Source organism: Anolis sagrei, chromosome 1, assembly GCF_037176765.1.
Source record: "Anolis sagrei isolate rAnoSag1 chromosome 1, rAnoSag1.mat, whole genome shotgun sequence".
In the NCBI taxonomy this organism is placed as follows: Eukaryota; Metazoa; Chordata; class Lepidosauria; order Squamata; family Dactyloidae; genus Anolis; species Anolis sagrei.
In genome coordinates this window covers 170,200,535-170,216,470 of record NC_090021.1, presented here as the reverse complement: position 1 = coordinate 170,216,470, position 15,936 = coordinate 170,200,535, and the positions used below count along the sequence as shown (strand labels likewise).

At 37.5% G+C, this 15,936-nt stretch overlaps 1 protein-coding gene across 11 annotated transcripts in view; it reads right to left on the bottom strand.

The window, feature by feature from the left end:
- UNC80 (unc-80 homolog, NALCN channel complex subunit) overlaps positions 1 to 15,936 on the bottom strand; it is a 180,294-nt gene that overhangs the window by 45,992 nt on the left and 118,366 nt on the right. For all 11 annotated transcript variants that reach the window (XM_067470300.1, XM_067470309.1, XM_067470302.1 and 8 more), the window contains 9 exons: positions 13,973 to 14,062; positions 13,327 to 13,428; positions 12,753 to 12,933; positions 10,932 to 11,200; positions 8,875 to 9,009; positions 6,321 to 6,459; positions 3,380 to 3,476; positions 1,219 to 1,389; positions 177 to 269 (listed from right to left, as the gene is read on the bottom strand). In XM_067470300.1, the coding sequence (XP_067326401.1) occupies positions 177 to 269; positions 1,219 to 1,389; positions 3,380 to 3,476; positions 6,321 to 6,459; positions 8,875 to 9,009; positions 10,932 to 11,200; positions 12,753 to 12,933; positions 13,327 to 13,428; positions 13,973 to 14,062 (1,277 nt within the window). The remainder of the gene's footprint in view (positions 1 to 176; positions 270 to 1,218; positions 1,390 to 3,379; positions 3,477 to 6,320; positions 6,460 to 8,874; positions 9,010 to 10,931; positions 11,201 to 12,752; positions 12,934 to 13,326; positions 13,429 to 13,972; positions 14,063 to 15,936) is intronic.

Genomic DNA, 15,936 nt, shown 5'->3' with positions numbered 1-15,936 from the left:
TTCTTTATCATGTTCTTGCTGAAAACTGGATTGACAACACACTAGTCTAAATGAACCTTTAATTTGATAGAGCAAGGTAATGCTTAAGTCCCAGTCTCCTCCAGCAATTTTTCCCTTTAAAACCCATACAGTATCACAAGAAAGATGGATGCTTAAAGCTATCAGCTATGAATTACCTGGTGTTTGTTCCGGATGATATAGTGTGGTTAGCAGCAGTGGTTCCTTTATGGCCTTGATCACAGCGACTCATCTGGGGAGCAGTCATTGGCCTATTTTTTTATTAAAAAAAATAAGACTGTGAGACCTCATTTATTTATTTATTTATTTACGACATTTATAGCCTGCCTTTCTCAACCATACGGTGACTCATTCTAGTGACAAAACTGAATATATCACAATGATTGGATTTTTTAACATGCTACAACACTATGTAACATGTTTTTTGTTCCTGGGTTATAAATGTCATTTTCTAATTGGGTCTATCATAAAAACATGGGAAAAGTTTATTAAACTGCAAAAAACTTTATTTTTGAGGTATATTCTGCTGCACATTTTGCTCTAGCTTTTTAATGACTATCTCATAGAATATCAACCAATTCAACATAGTTGAATAAGCAATGCTTATTTGGATGATAATGTGAGAAGTCCACACAGGGACTGTGGTGCAGCTGGCTGAGAATCAGCTGCATTTAGATTACTACTGACCAAAAGGTCATGAGTTCGAAGTCAGCCTGGGTTGAAGTGTCTGACCAATTTGTGTAGCTTGCTGTCAACCTTTGCAACCAGAAAGACAGTTGCATCTGTCAAGTAGGAAATTTAGGTACCACTTATGCGGGGAGGCAAATTTAAATAATTTATGAGGCCATAAAAATCTTCAGTAAGCATGCAAAGAATGAGGAAGTACTTCATCAGTGGCACAAATGGTCGGTGAAGGAAAAGCTCCCCTGGTGGCCAAAATATCCTCAAGAAAAGCTGGAATGTTAAATTGCCTCTGTGTCTGCCTATCTATGTTGTGTGTCTATGGCATTGAATGTTTGCCATGAATATATACATTGTAATCCACCTTGAATCCCCTGTGGGGTGAGAAGGGCAGAATATAAATACTGTAAATAAATAAATAAATCCTCACTGTAACAGTTATGACAAATATCCATTATTAGTATGGGAAAAATACATATATAACACAGACGTCATGGTCACAAAGGTGAGGCATCTCACCTAGTAAGAACTTCAACACTGTACAAAAGGGCTTGCAAGGATGTAGCAAGAGCAGCTGTCGCAGCAATTTCTTCTCGAGCCGCTGTCACTGTCTCCACTTGGGAGGTTTGCCTCTTCAGCCTCTGAAGGTAACAGGGGACCAGGGCTTCAAGGACCATCAGCATCTGAAGACTGGGACAATTGGCACAGTTGGAAAATAAAATCAAAGTAAGGATATAGTTCAGAAGTGCAGATGAGGGGACAGATGACCCAGGAACGGCCAAGACGATGAAACGGATGAGGATTGGAATGAGAGGATATAGCTCTTTTTAAATTGTTATTATGCACTGTCTTTTTTGTCTTTTTTATCTAAATGCACTTAATTGTTTTTGCTGTTGTATTGTATTGATGGCATCGAATTGTGCCGATATGTAGACCGCCCTGAGTCGCCTGCGGGCTGATATGGGCGGGATATAAATGATGCAAATAAAATAAATAAATAAATAAATAAATAAATCAGTGTTATACGTTTTCCCATCCATGCGTACTAATGTTATTATTTGTCGTTGTCTTTACTGGTTTATTTTCTTGGATAGCCATCTGCCCAGTTTATTCGCATTTTCAAAATAATTTTGTTTAATGTATCTTAGCTTTTTTCCTGTTTGTTCTATTTGAATCATGTCTATTTGTTTCCTTAGGATCTTTCAACTTAATTTAGTTTTTTCATCCTTGGGATTTCTTTTTAGTGCATCTTCCTTTATTTTAATTTCTTCCATAATTTCTTAGATTTTTATTTCAATGTTTAATTCTAATTGAGTTTTGCTGAATAAATTGGCCTCTCATGTAGGCCTTACTGGTATTCCATAGCGTCTCTACCGTTATTTCCTTAGTGTTATTTATTTCAAAAAATTCATTTAGCAATCTTTTATTTTTCTGAATAGCAGTTATTTGAGTAATTAATTTTTCATTTAGTTTCCAACTAAAATTCGGGGGTTCAGTTTTTAGTTTGATCTCAAGTGGGCAGTGATCTGTAATTGTTCTTGGCATTATTCTGATGTTGTTAATTTTAGTCATCAAGGTTTTAGATATCCAAGCCATATCAATCCTTGACCAGGATTCATGCTGATCAGAGTAATAAATATAATCTCTTTCATATATAAATGTTTTTTGAAAAATGAAAATCTGGAAATAATAGTAGAAGAAGCTATTATATGAAATACATGGAATGACTGGATTCAAAACTTTAAAAGTACTAGCACTATATAAATAACTCTCTTTTACCTTTACCTTAGATATTAATTCTTTGTGGCAAAGATAGGAAGTACCAAATTTCTGTTCCACTCTTGCTCTATTTTAGGAATTTTTTCCTTTTTTTCTTTCTTTTTTCTCTCATCTTTTAGAAATTAGTTTTATTTCTTTATTTCTCACTTTATTTCCCTCTTTTCTATACTCATGAAATGTTCCCTTTCTTTTATTGTATCACTACAGATTTTTTTTCTTCAGAATAAAAATTATAATTTAAAAAAAGAATAAAAGCTTTTAAGGAAGCACACAGAAGGGATTTGACAATCTGAAATTATTAAAACTTGGATGAAGCTGAGAAACATTACCAGCATATTCTTTTATTTAATTAATGGTAGAATTCTCTAATCTTTATTAAAATGTTACAGAAAAGGTCAACCATACTTAAATCATAGAGACATGGAAGAAAGTCTCTAAGATTATGAAAAACTGGGGTATTTTCGACAAAATTAAAAGCAACTAGAACGTTTCTGATAGCAAAAATATTGTACTAGTCTAATAATAATAATAATAATAATAATATTTTTTTAAAAAATAGATTCATTGAGCTATGGAAGAGACTACAGAGGCCATCCAGTCAAGCCTCCTGCCTTGCAGGAAGACACAAAGCACTCTAGACAGATGGCCATCTCACGTCTGTTTAAAACTCTCCAAAGAAAGAGATCCCGCCACTCTCTGAGGCACCATACTCGACTGTCAAAGAGCTTTTTAAAAAGCCATTTTTGTTTCAATTACAAACAGTGCTGTGATAAATATCCCTATTAAACATTTCTGCTGGAGTCTTATATTTCCCTGCGTGTTTGGCACACTCTATAGTTCTTTGGAATGGCATTCAGGAATAAAACAACAGCAAACAAACAAAAGCCCAAACAGATGTTACCTTCTGAATGACTCGGGGGCATATGCTACAACTGTTACACACAGCTTGATGGTTTCACTGATGGAAAAGGTCAAGTCCTCATTGCCATAGCAGAAATCTGACAAAAGAAAACAGACACTAATTACGAGAAAATGTGGGCAATACCAGGAAAGTCAGCTCTCGTCAAATGTTTGATTGCAGTCTTCTCAATAGATTATTATCCTTATGATTTGAGGCAAGTAATTATTTTTCAGTTTTAGTTTCAGATTTAGGGATAAGGAAAGCCTCCCCTGCCTGGAGCTTTAGAGATAATTTGTGCCATTAAGCAGAATAAATAAACACTAAAAACCTGCAGCCGTCATTTCAACAGTACAGTGGGGCATTCGTGGAACAAAACGAGTAGGTCATACTTCTCTGTAGGCAGTGAACTGATTGCAACGTAAGACTATAATTCCTGCCTTTACAAGAGACTGGGTCCTGTGCAACATACTGGGACTTTCAAGTAAACATGGATGTGATTGCATTGTAATTAAAGTGAAAGAACAGGATTCCAGCTACTTATAAAACCCAAGAGCCATGGATTAGGATAGAACCATTTTTAACAAGTAAAAACAATATATAATATACAAAAGCCTGTAATCCCAAACCAGTTTATTGACATTTATGTGACATTTCTTTTGGAAATTTATTTTTTAAAATATTTTTTTATTAAGGATAATCTGGGAAAGCAGGGAATAGGTCGGGGAAAGATATTTTTCTTTTACATGTAAAGTGGGAGAACAATACTAAGATAGTGGGTTGTTGTAGGTTTTTCCGTGCTATATGGCCATGTTCTGGAGGCAATTTTTCTCCTGACGTTTCGCCTGCATCTATGGCAAGAATCCTCAGAGGTAGTGAGGTCCTTGCCATAGATGCAGGCGAAACATCAGGAGAAAATTTGCCTCCAGAACATGGCCATATAGCCCGGAAAAACCTACAACAACCCAGTGATTCCGGCCATGAAAGCCTTCGACAATACTAAGATAGGATAGTAGGAAATGGATACAAAGATAGATAGATAGATAGATAGATAGATGATAGATAGATATATAGATATATAGATATATAGATATATAGATATATAGATATATATATAGATATATAGATATATAGATATATAGATATATAGATATATAAATAAAAATGTAATGTTCGTTTGTGGGATTAACATAACTCAAAAACCACTGGACAAATTGCCGCCAAATTTGGCCACAAGACACCTACTAACTCAAGGAGTGACCATGACTAAAAAAAAAGATTTTTGTCATTTGGGAGTTGTAGGTGCTGGGATTTATAGTTAACCTACAATCGAAGAGCATTCTAAACTCCACCATTGATGGAATTGGGCCAAACTTAGCACACAGGACTCCCATGACCAACAGAAAACACTAGAAGGGTTTGGTGGGCATTGACCTTGAGTTTGGGAGTTGTAGTTCACCTGCATCCAGAGAGCACTGTGTACTCAAACAATGATGGATCTGGACCAAACTTGGCATGAATATTCCATATGCCCAAATATGAACACAGATGGAGTTTGCGGGAAATAGACCTTGGCATTTGGGAGTTGTAGTTACTGGGAGTTATAGTTCACTTACAATCAAAGAGCATTCTGAACCCCACAAATGACAGAACTGGGGAACACTTCCCACACAGAACCCCCATGACCAACAGAAAATACTTAAGGCCATCCAGTCCAACTCCCTTCACCAGGGTAAGAAAACATAATCAAAGCCCTCTTGACAAAGAGCCATCCAGCCATAGATATTTATAGATATATATGATTTACACACAGATATAGTATCATAGATTTGAAAGGGACCCCTAAAAAGGACAATTATATGTTGCATGTTCCAGAGTAGGCAAACCAAACAATCTCCACATCAACACTGACAAAGAAACAGCAAGAAATACTGTTGAACCACAAGCATAAAGAAATTACATATATTGGAAACCAAATCTTTCTCATTACTTTATTTTCCAGATCATCACACTGGGCCACAGCAACGCATGGCAGGGGATGGCTAGTATGTGTATGTATGTGTGTGTGTGTGTATAGGTAAAAGTTAAAAGATAAATATTTAAGAAAAAAAGACAAAAAGGGGAAGGTCCTGGTGACTTCTATTTAGTCCTTTGTGGCTTTATCTTTAACGGTATTAAGATGTTTTATATTTGAGGGTAAAAATTCTTCATAATGAAATAAAATAAAAATAATAATGAAAAAAAGATCGGCTATTCTTGTTTCTTCATTGAAAGTAATGTCTTTTGGTGTTTGTTTTATTTCCTCATTATTTCATATTCCTCTATCTTGGACCAGTATGTGTATTTTATCAGGGTTCCTGAATTTTTCTTTAATAAAAAGGTAAATTTCTCAATGTCTTTGATCTCTTTCACTTTCATTATCCATTCATCTGTGTCTGGTGTTTCCTTTTGCTTCCAATGTTTAGCATAGCTAATTCTGGCGGCTATAGTCAGGTATGTGAACATAAGGTCATCATTAGAATTTAATGGTAAATTCAAGTCTGTTATGCCGAATAAATAAAATTCTGATTTCATGGGGAATCTAAACTTAAAGACGTGTTGGCATGCTGTATGTAGTTTCTCCCAATTTTTTTTGCTTCTCTGCAAGTCCACTACATGTGAAAAAAAACCTTTCCTCATGCTCCTTTAGGCAATTTAGTACTTTCAAGAAGAAAATGGAAAACAAACGTTTGTGAGAATGGCTATTGTGAACTCAATGGTTACAAGAGCAGAACAACAGTACTTTTAATTTTTCTATGTTTTATAAGCAAAGCTGTACAATCACAAGGTATATTTATATTAATTATAATCCTTTAAAAAAACAAACATTGTAACCGAACATATTTTGAGGAATGACAGGGAAAAAATAGTATCTTTCACACAAAAAGTTAATCTTTGAAAATACCTAATGATTTCAGTGGCTTTTCTGCTTTCACCAATTCTAGAATGTCCAGGATGTCTGGAGTGTCTCCTTCTAAGGACTGAAGCAGGTCAAAGAGGCACTGAGCTGAGAGCCCCTTGCTGGGTCCATTGTTTGTAGCATCCTTTATTTAAAAAAAGGGGGAAAATCAATATCAACTCTGATTTTCCAAGTTCTCACTTCAATGTCGTTTATGCTTGCACATGTGAAATGGTTTCATTTCAGATAGATGAGTTTTGCCATTTTTACCCCAGTATGAACCTGATAGCCCCATGACCCATGTGAAAACAAAAAAGCAAACAAAATCCAGAGGTGGCATTGCTTTGAGATGGTTGTAATTTCTAAGAGACAGAGTTATTTGTACTTAGCTGGGTAAATTCAGGAAGTCTAGAGTGGAAGTGGGCCAAACTAGATTGTTGATTTAATTGACCTATCCATTCTTTCTTTCCTTTAATTAAACGGTACTCGAGGGTAATCTAAGCCTGTAATGAGATGGTGCTGTGTATGTAGGCATTTGGTATGTGTGGTTATTCCTCCCTTTGCCATATTCCTGGTGAAAATCATGCTCCTGAAGCTGCTATTTGCAATAATGCTGTCTTCAGAAAAGCAGATTTCCTCGCTCTCTCCATAGCTAATTACAATATGTGGTGAAAGTTTTATTGAGAATGAGGTAAAGACTTTTCAGGTGGCTTCATAAATGTTGGTGCTTAGTTTCTTTCTGATGCCAAGAGAGTAGAAATGACTCAGTTAAAGTAACCAAGGTCTTTCTGATCCCACTGTTAAGACCTTCTACACTTACCTAAAACCTGGGAGGAAGCGGGTTAAAATAACCCACTTCCTCCTGGGTTTCAATCCCCACCCCAACCCAAACCCCAGGTTTTTCCTTGAGGGGTGGCCAAATGCCATCCTGGATCAAACAAAGGTTGGCCTGGGATAGCATCCAATCCCCTCAAGCCTCCAATTTTCTCCAAAATCATACTGGAAGGGCCTGCTGGCAGAACAGGGGCTGCGTGGGAGGGGGTGGTTACCATCCTGGCTCCCTCACGCTCCAGGAACCTGAAGAACCAGGATGGCTGTGGAGCTTGACACCCCGCCCCCCCACACTCCTTGGGACTGCTGGAGCAGTCTCAGGAGTCAATCCCCATTGGGCCTGCACCTGGAAAGACCTGGACCTTTCAGGTGGTTAACTTCCAGGTGTTTAATTAATGCAGAGTAAACTGGGAAAACCCAGTTTTCTCCACATTAATTTGCCTGAGGAATCATTTGGATGCCTCAGGTAAAAGCGAGATAGGCCCTGCATTTTGGGCCTGTCTGGAAGGGCTCTTAGATGGCTGGTCTACATCAAGGTTCCAAAGGTCTGGATGTGGATCCATGGAATTACTAACGCAAGGTGAAGCAGGACTGGAAACTAAGATCTCCTAGGTGAAAAGAGGGATATTATGACCACCTGAGCTTTCCCTTCCTGAAACTTCCTGATCACTTGGGTGTGGAGTAGAAGAGGAGTGAAGAGACAGAGCATGTTCATCTGCAGTAGGATTACCAGTTGGTCTATGTTGGGTGCAAAATCTTGCGTGAAACCTGGGCAGTTTGTGATTCTTGTGAGATGCAAGCATGCCCATGGTCATTTTTCTGAAGTGCCATTAGACTGGATGGAAAACAACTACATTCAAGTTTTAGAAATTGAGTATGTCTCTTTAGATAATCTGCTGAAAATTCACAATTGATTCTCCCATGCTGAGCTGTTTGACAGAGCAGCAATCTCTTTGCCCAGCAGAATGGCAAGGGTACCTCCCTATAAAGCAATCTGGAATTGGACCTCTTTGATTTGTAAAATAAGAATGAGTTGTGAGGTCCTCCATGAGAAGCATAACACATATCCTTTAGGGAAGAGGCTGAAATGGAGTGGAGCTAAAAGGGCAGATCTTAATTCTAACCAACTTATGCTGTTTTTTGCTCTCCCCCACAGGCCTTGTCCCATTTGGCCCTGGCAGTGGGCATCCCAACTGAGAAGATTGGCATCTCTTACTTTTGTTTGGTGGGGCTTCAAGAAAAGTAGTACAATTTGTTGGAATTTTGGAGCAAGCCTACCCCTCGGGGAACTTCTTAGCTGTGGAGGAAGCACTGGAATATGTGGTATGGATGAGCTATACAATCTTGATCAGGCTTGGGAAATGACTGAAGTGGCCTGGAATAGAATCTGTGCTTCTGTTTCAGTTGTTGAAATAACAAGGTGCAGGAGTCTGTCCAATGTCATTAAATCTGCCACACTGAAAGAAGGTGTAGCCTGTTTCAGAGGCCAGTTTTGACCTCCTTCTGAAAGAAGACAACATTTTTTCTCTGGCTATCTGAAAAGAGCCAGCATGCCCGATTGCCTAAATATGGAATAGATGCTAGAAATCTACTAGAAATTACTAGAATCACATCTACCTTAACCATGGGTTGTTCCATTTGCTGGCCAAACCAGCATGTGTAGCTAGCAATTATCATGTAAGCTAAGATAAGGTTACCAATATTGTCAAAATCGGTACAAAATACTTACAGGAAACTCCAAGAGGGGAGCAACACTAGCAAACAACTGCAGTACAAAGGGTTTACGATGGAGAATGTAAAACTGGCGGCAGGCAAATTCAATGGCTTGACGCAGTTGCGGGTTGCTTTCATAATCAGCATATACCTGGGCAAAGAGAAAATACTTCAAAACACTGTTTGTTTACAAGCTGGAACAGCCCTGTGCTGGAAAAATGCACACATTCTAGATGGGGCCACACCTCATCATCATCATCATCATTTATACCACATTTTCTCTCTCTACAAGAGAGACTCAAAGCGGCTTACAGTAAAACCAAATGAAATATAATTTTAAACCTAAAAATATACAAATATTAAAATATAAACAGTTACAATCCTTAACAACTAATTAAAAACATATTCAAAGGAAAAACCACAGCCTCCTGACTTGACACAGTCTCTCTCTCTCTCTCTCTCTTTCTCTCAATCAATTTCTCTGTTTTTCTCTCATATTATTTCTCTTTATACACATATACAAAGAGACAGACAATCTTTTGCTTTTGTGAGGATTTTATATTGCTCTGAATAATAGAGAGGCAATATCACAGGGAGGCAGTTTTTGCTCCACATTTGCCCATAACCACCCATATCACTTTGGGCCATCATTAAACTGGATTTCAGAGGACAAGGTGGCTAAGGCTCCTTCTACAGTACCATATAAAACTCAGATTATCTGCTTTGAACTGGATTATATGGCACTGTAGACTCATATAATGTAGAATATCTGATTTCATAATCTGGATTATATGGTGCTGTAGAAGAGACCTAAGAATGGGAGTTTAAAAAAAAGACAAACTGCCACATTTGTAGATGTCTTTCTTGCACTGGGCGAGGTTTACAACTGAAGAATTGTCCCCAAATCAGGTTAAATGGAGAGGGACATGCCACAGGGTTTTGAGTGACTGCTGGCGCCATGTAACTAGGGTTATGATGGATTGCACAAGGAAAATGTGGCACCTTTCCTACCCCTGGACTACACCCTTAAATGTTGAGATGAAGGAACCAGCACCATGTCTCCAAAAAAGGGGGGAAAAGGGGCCAGCAATGGCAAACCACCTCTGAATATTCCTTACCTAAGGAATCCCCTTGAAATTAGCAGGCTTGTCATATGTCAACAAGGTCATATACACACAGAAGTCAAAAGAACAAAATCAGCACACTTGTCCTAGAACACTGGTTCCCAACTTTTTTTGGACCAGGGACCACTTTGACCAGGGACCACTCTCCAACATTAGTAACAAAAGGGTTACAGATCAATTGTTGGTCGACTTTAGATTTGCTTTGGTTATTTGAGGTGCTGATTCAGAAAATTGCATTGGATATACCTCATCAGCTTTAGTTTCTGATACAAAACAAATGCAATTCCAGTAGTCGCCATCTGCTCGCTCACAGAGAACCATATTTAATAATCTAGAGCTGGTGTGGTAGTAGTAATTTTTCATGGGTAAGTCAGCTTCTCCCCTCCCATTTTAAGAGACCAACCACTCTAGTTGCTGCATGGTTTTGAGGCAACAGTATAGTAATGGTGAGACCATATTTTCATTCTTGCAGGCCAATGGTGGTCCATGGACCACAGTTTGGGAACCACTGTCCTAGATTAAGGATTTCCAAAGCAGATTAAGCATTTCCAAATCAACCTGGCCCATTCATTTGAACAGCCTTGAGTGATGTTTATTTGTTTTTGGCATTGAATGTTTGCCATTTTTGTTTTTCTTGTGAACCAACCTGAGTCCCATCAGAGAGAGAGAGCTACCTACAAATAACATGTTTTAAAAATATTATTATTATTTGAAACACTACAAGATGAGTCCACAGCAGATCACATGTTGGACACTTCCCAAGTGTCTAGGACTGTGTATCAGCGAATAATGCATGCAGATCCCAGTAAGGTGGCCTTTTGCAGCTGGCAGATGGTAATCTTGTCAGCACCGATTGTGTTTAAGTGCAGGCCAAGGTCTTTATTACTACGACTACTACTATCTAACACCTACTCAATCCCTGTTCCTCTCTCTCAGAGGAGAAAATCACCTGAAGCATCGTGGGCAGGATCCACTGGTATCCACTAAGAGAGAAGAGGTGGTTGAAATGAACTGCCGTGTTGATTACTGTGGCAGCATACTGCCTCAACAGAGCACTGTCCTCAGGGTGTAGGATCAGAGCGCCATTGAATACATTCAAGAACAGCATAATTTCATCCCCCCAGGGAAATTCACTGGGCATCCCCAGAAACATCTCCTCCAGTAGTTTGATCCACAGGCTTTTCTGAAGAGTGTCGAGGCCAAAGAGCTCCTTTCCAGCTGGAAAAAAAAAGAAGGGCTATATTAATTTCAAGCCAGGAACCTATTTCAACGAGGAATGTCTGGTCTTCTAAAGAAAATCCCTATAGTGATAGGTAGTTTTCACAGATGTGTTCAGGGAGACTGTCATTGCTATGTTTACAGAAGAAATATTTATGTATTTATTTATTTACGGCATTTATATGCCACCTTTCTCACCCCGAAGGGGACTCAGAGCGGCTTACAAGATATATATACATACAATATATTATATTAGCATAATACAATATCAGTATTATATATTACTAGCCGTCCTCTGCTACGCGTTGCTGTGGTCCAGTCTGTGTATATGTGTTGTGTGTGTATATATATGTGTATACGTGTGTATTTATATATTTGTGTATATGTGTATTTATGTGGCTATGCGCATATGTTGTAATTTTTTTTGGCTTTTAAAGTCTCCCGCTGTGTTTTTCAATATTTTTATGAGAGACTGTGGCCAAACCTTCCCTCCTTCTTTCCTACCTTTCTTTCTCTCCTTCCTTCCCTCTTTTTCTTTTCCTTCTTCTTTCCCATTTTCTTCCTTCCTTCTCTATCTGTTTCTTTTCTCCCTTCCTTTGCTCTTTGGTTCCATCCTTCCTTCTCGCTTTCCTTCCTTCCCTCCCTCCCTCTTTCTCTCTTTTGTTCCTTCTCTCCTTCCTTCCCTCTCGCTTTCCTTCCTTCACTTTTTATTTCCTTATCTCCTTCCTTCATTCACTACCTTTCTTTCCATCTCTCCTTCTTTCCTTCTTTCTGTCTCTCCTTCTCTCCTTCCTTCCTTCCTTCCTTCCTTCCTTCCTTCCTTCCTTCCTTCCTTCCTTCCTTTCCCCTTTCTGTGTATATGTGTTTTGTATGTGTATATATGCATATGTGTGTGTTTATATATATTTGTGTATGTGTGTTTGTGTATATTTGTGGTTTTGCACTGTAATTTTTTTCCTTTTAAAGTCTCTTCTGCTGTGTTTTTCAATGTGTTTATGAGTGATGGACACTCGTTGGCCTGATAGGTGTCTTGTATCCAAATTTGGTGTCAATTTGTCCAGTGGTTTTTGAGTTATGTTAATCCCACAAATGAACATTACATTTTTATTTATATAGACTATATTGTACTATACCATTATGTTGTAATATTATTAGTAATATTACATGTAATATAAAATATATAATTATAATATTGTATTACTATTATATTGTATTACATTATAATATTATAAATATTATATATATATACACAATATATTATATTATATTATATTATTAGTAAAGCACAAAAGACAAGATGGAAGTGTTTTCTGCCCCGCCCCCCCCTTTCTGGCCCAGAGCAGCAGTTGGTGTTTGCGGGGGGGGGGGGGGGGGCTCCCAAGTGGTAACAAACTAGAGTCTTATCTTCTCACACTTTTCTGAACTAATAATAACTTCATAACATTATTAAATGTGATGCTAAGACTGTCAGCAGACATTCAACTGTATCCAAACTGAATCTCTCAGCTGACCCAAGTCACTGGAATCTCAGCAAACCTTTTCTCTCAGATACCTTGTGGATCATTGAAGAGTGAGAATTCGGCATCAATAGCACTGCGAGGGAAAGAGGGCAAGCGGAGAAGGTCCTCTTGCAGCAATGACACATGTGACTGCTTATGGGCCACAGGGATCTTCTGGGTCAGAGAAATGAGGAAAAGCACCCGGCCAACTTCCTCCAACTTGCGCGTGAACACCTAATAAAACAGAGAGACAACGTTTTGGTTCCATTTACACCTCTATGCTTAAGAAGATTGTGGCGGATGCAATTTTTTAATGGGGTTTCACAAGCAGGGATAACCTTTAAAACAAAGTGAGTAAATTACCAACAAAAATAGATGCAAATAACACATGAAGCCAAATTAAAGCATCAATAAAAGCCGAGTGGGCAAAAAGGAGTCAACCCCCACCTTCCCAAGCCAAGTCACCAAGGTATGGGGTAACTAACCACTGAAAATCTCTGTCCATTATGTCCACCAAGGGATGGCTCTTAGTTGCAAGCCTTTATCATCTTCCTACCAACTCATGAAACTTGAAGTATAAGGGCTAACCACATTTTTCATTGGTATTTCCATCGGAAAATAGGATACCTGTTTCTGAATAAGTTCTTGTCCCTTTTCTGGATGCATGTGTACCAGGTTCAGTTGGGGGGATACTGATCTTCGAAATGGGTAAATATCACGGACATAGGTCTGCAGTAGAACAACAAACATTATTAAATATCATATATTTTAAAAATGCACACACCCATAGATTGGGGTAATGGGGGTGGGGGGTGGACCAGACTTTGCAAATGCAGCCAGTTAGTTATCAGTATGGGAGGGGAGAAAAAGTAGCATGAGTTCACAGTATTTGTAATTAAAAGGTGTCTTACAGCTGGCTGAAGAGAAACTCATTAAAGCTCAATGTGTTTGATGAGTTGCTTTGAAATAGTCAGAAGTGGGCACTACTAAATTCAATCGAGTGGATTCTCAGGTGACTTGACATACAGTTACTTTCATAATCCATAAATTTAATCATGGGAATCTATTAATGGTTTACATGTTTCAGATGTCTGTCGGTGGTTTTAGATGTACAGTTGTCCCTTCCCTTTTGCATTTTTTTTTACTTTTGCCGCATTGATTATTCATGAATTTAAATAGAAATGTTCTAGAAATCTCTAGGTTCTCCAGTGTGACTCTATGGTCAAAATATAATTAATGTAAAACCTCAAGAAAACATTTTTTTAAATCTCACCTTACTGTAATGAATAAGGTTCCACCGTTTATCCATCAAAAAATAGTTGGAAGATTGAGATTCTGGTATGTTAAAAAATTCCAGACATTCCTGATATGGAAAGAAACAAGCATTGATATTTATGCATTGATTAAGTCATGCAGACCTCGTACAGGACATTATTACAAATATCTTCTCCCGGTAGATCTGCTGCTGTGAAATTAAATGTCTTTTCATTCAAGAAAGTTATGATTGTTTGTTGCTTAAAATAAAATGAAAAAAAATTCCTAGTAAGAATTATGGCTACATATCTACTCCTTCACATAGATTATCAGTGTGTGAAGCTTTTGGAATGGAAGTAAAAGTTGCAGTTTTATACAGAAAGCATGCAGAATGAAGAAAAAGTTGTGGACTCAGTCCCTTAAAATATTTTTTAAAATAACTAAACTCCTCGGGTGATTGATTGTTATGACAGAAAGCCGGCCTGTGGGTTCCACTGTGTTTTAGGAGTTTTATAATTTTGAAATTTCTTTAATTTTATTAATGAGATTTTTATGCACTGTTGATTATCTTTATGTCATTGTATCTAACTATTCATTGTTGTTTGCATGTGGCCCTTGGAGTGCTTTTGTGAGCCACCCTGAGTCCCTTTGGGGAGATGGTGGGAGGGTTCAAATAAAGATTATTATTATCATTAAAAGCTTTCTTTTGTCTTTTTTTTTCTAGGATACAGTAGTAAACATCTGATTCTATACTTAAAAATATTACATTGTAAATAAGGATTTATTAGTTGTAATTCAAGTAAAGGTATTATTTTCCTTTTTGCGTAACAGCCAATAGTTCTCTCAAATTGGATTTTCAAATAACAAACAGATTAAGCATCATGACCTCCTGTCTGTTCAGCGACGTACATTACCATTAATTGGCTGTTTGGAGATGGTTTTTAACAATTGATTTTAATGTTTGTGTATATTTATAGTTTGTTTTGTGTTCTGGAATTGATTGTTTGCTGTATATATGTTGCGCTCTGCCCCAAGTCCCCTTCAGTGTGAGAAGGGCGCAATATAAATACTTTAAATAAATAATAAATAAATATTTCTGCAGCTAAAATAATGTAAGATTTGAGATTGCAAGAGGAAGTATCTATACACAATGTACTTCATTACAGAGTGTTTCTCTCCTATCAGACTATTTGAGATAGTAAACATACATGCCACTCTCCTAGAAATAGGTCTCCTTGTGAAGTATCTACCTCAGTGGATAAATGAGGAAAGGGAGAGAAGTACATACCTCCGGCATGTATAGTCAGATGCTGGGTAAGTATGTTTGAACTAAATGTAGAAAAAAGCAATACACTAAATAAAACATATGTAATTGTGGGCTGGTCCATGAGGTCACGAAGAGTCGGAGAAGACTGAACGAATGAACAACAACAACAAAATTACTATGGCTATATCAGAGTTGGTGGATATTGGATCAAGCTATTGCATCTCTAAGGAAAAAAGGAAGATACTGAAATATGGATGGGTTTGAAAATACTATAAATGGAAAATGCACAACATCAATTATATAGAAATTATAGAATTATATCAATGTGTTTATGTATGTATGTATGTATGTATGTATGTATAGCGAGAGAGAGGGAGAAGAGAGTGTAATATAAGAGAAAGCTAGACAGGCTGGTGGGAGCAAAACATTGGGGAAGAGAAGTTTGAGAGAGCTGGGCCTCAGGAGCTATCAGGGAAAGTTCTTAAAAATGAACTATATAAATATTATCATACTGAATAATTATGGTTAAATCAGAAGAGTTTTTGAACCCAAGAGATGTTAGATGGAAAATATATTTGATGTAACACAGAAAGTGAGATGGCATGATAAAATGATATAAATACTAACCTATTAACAATCTAAATGAAAACTGTAGAACTTTCTTTGCAGATAATAATAATAATAATAATAATAAAGAATTTAAGAAAAGTTTTAAT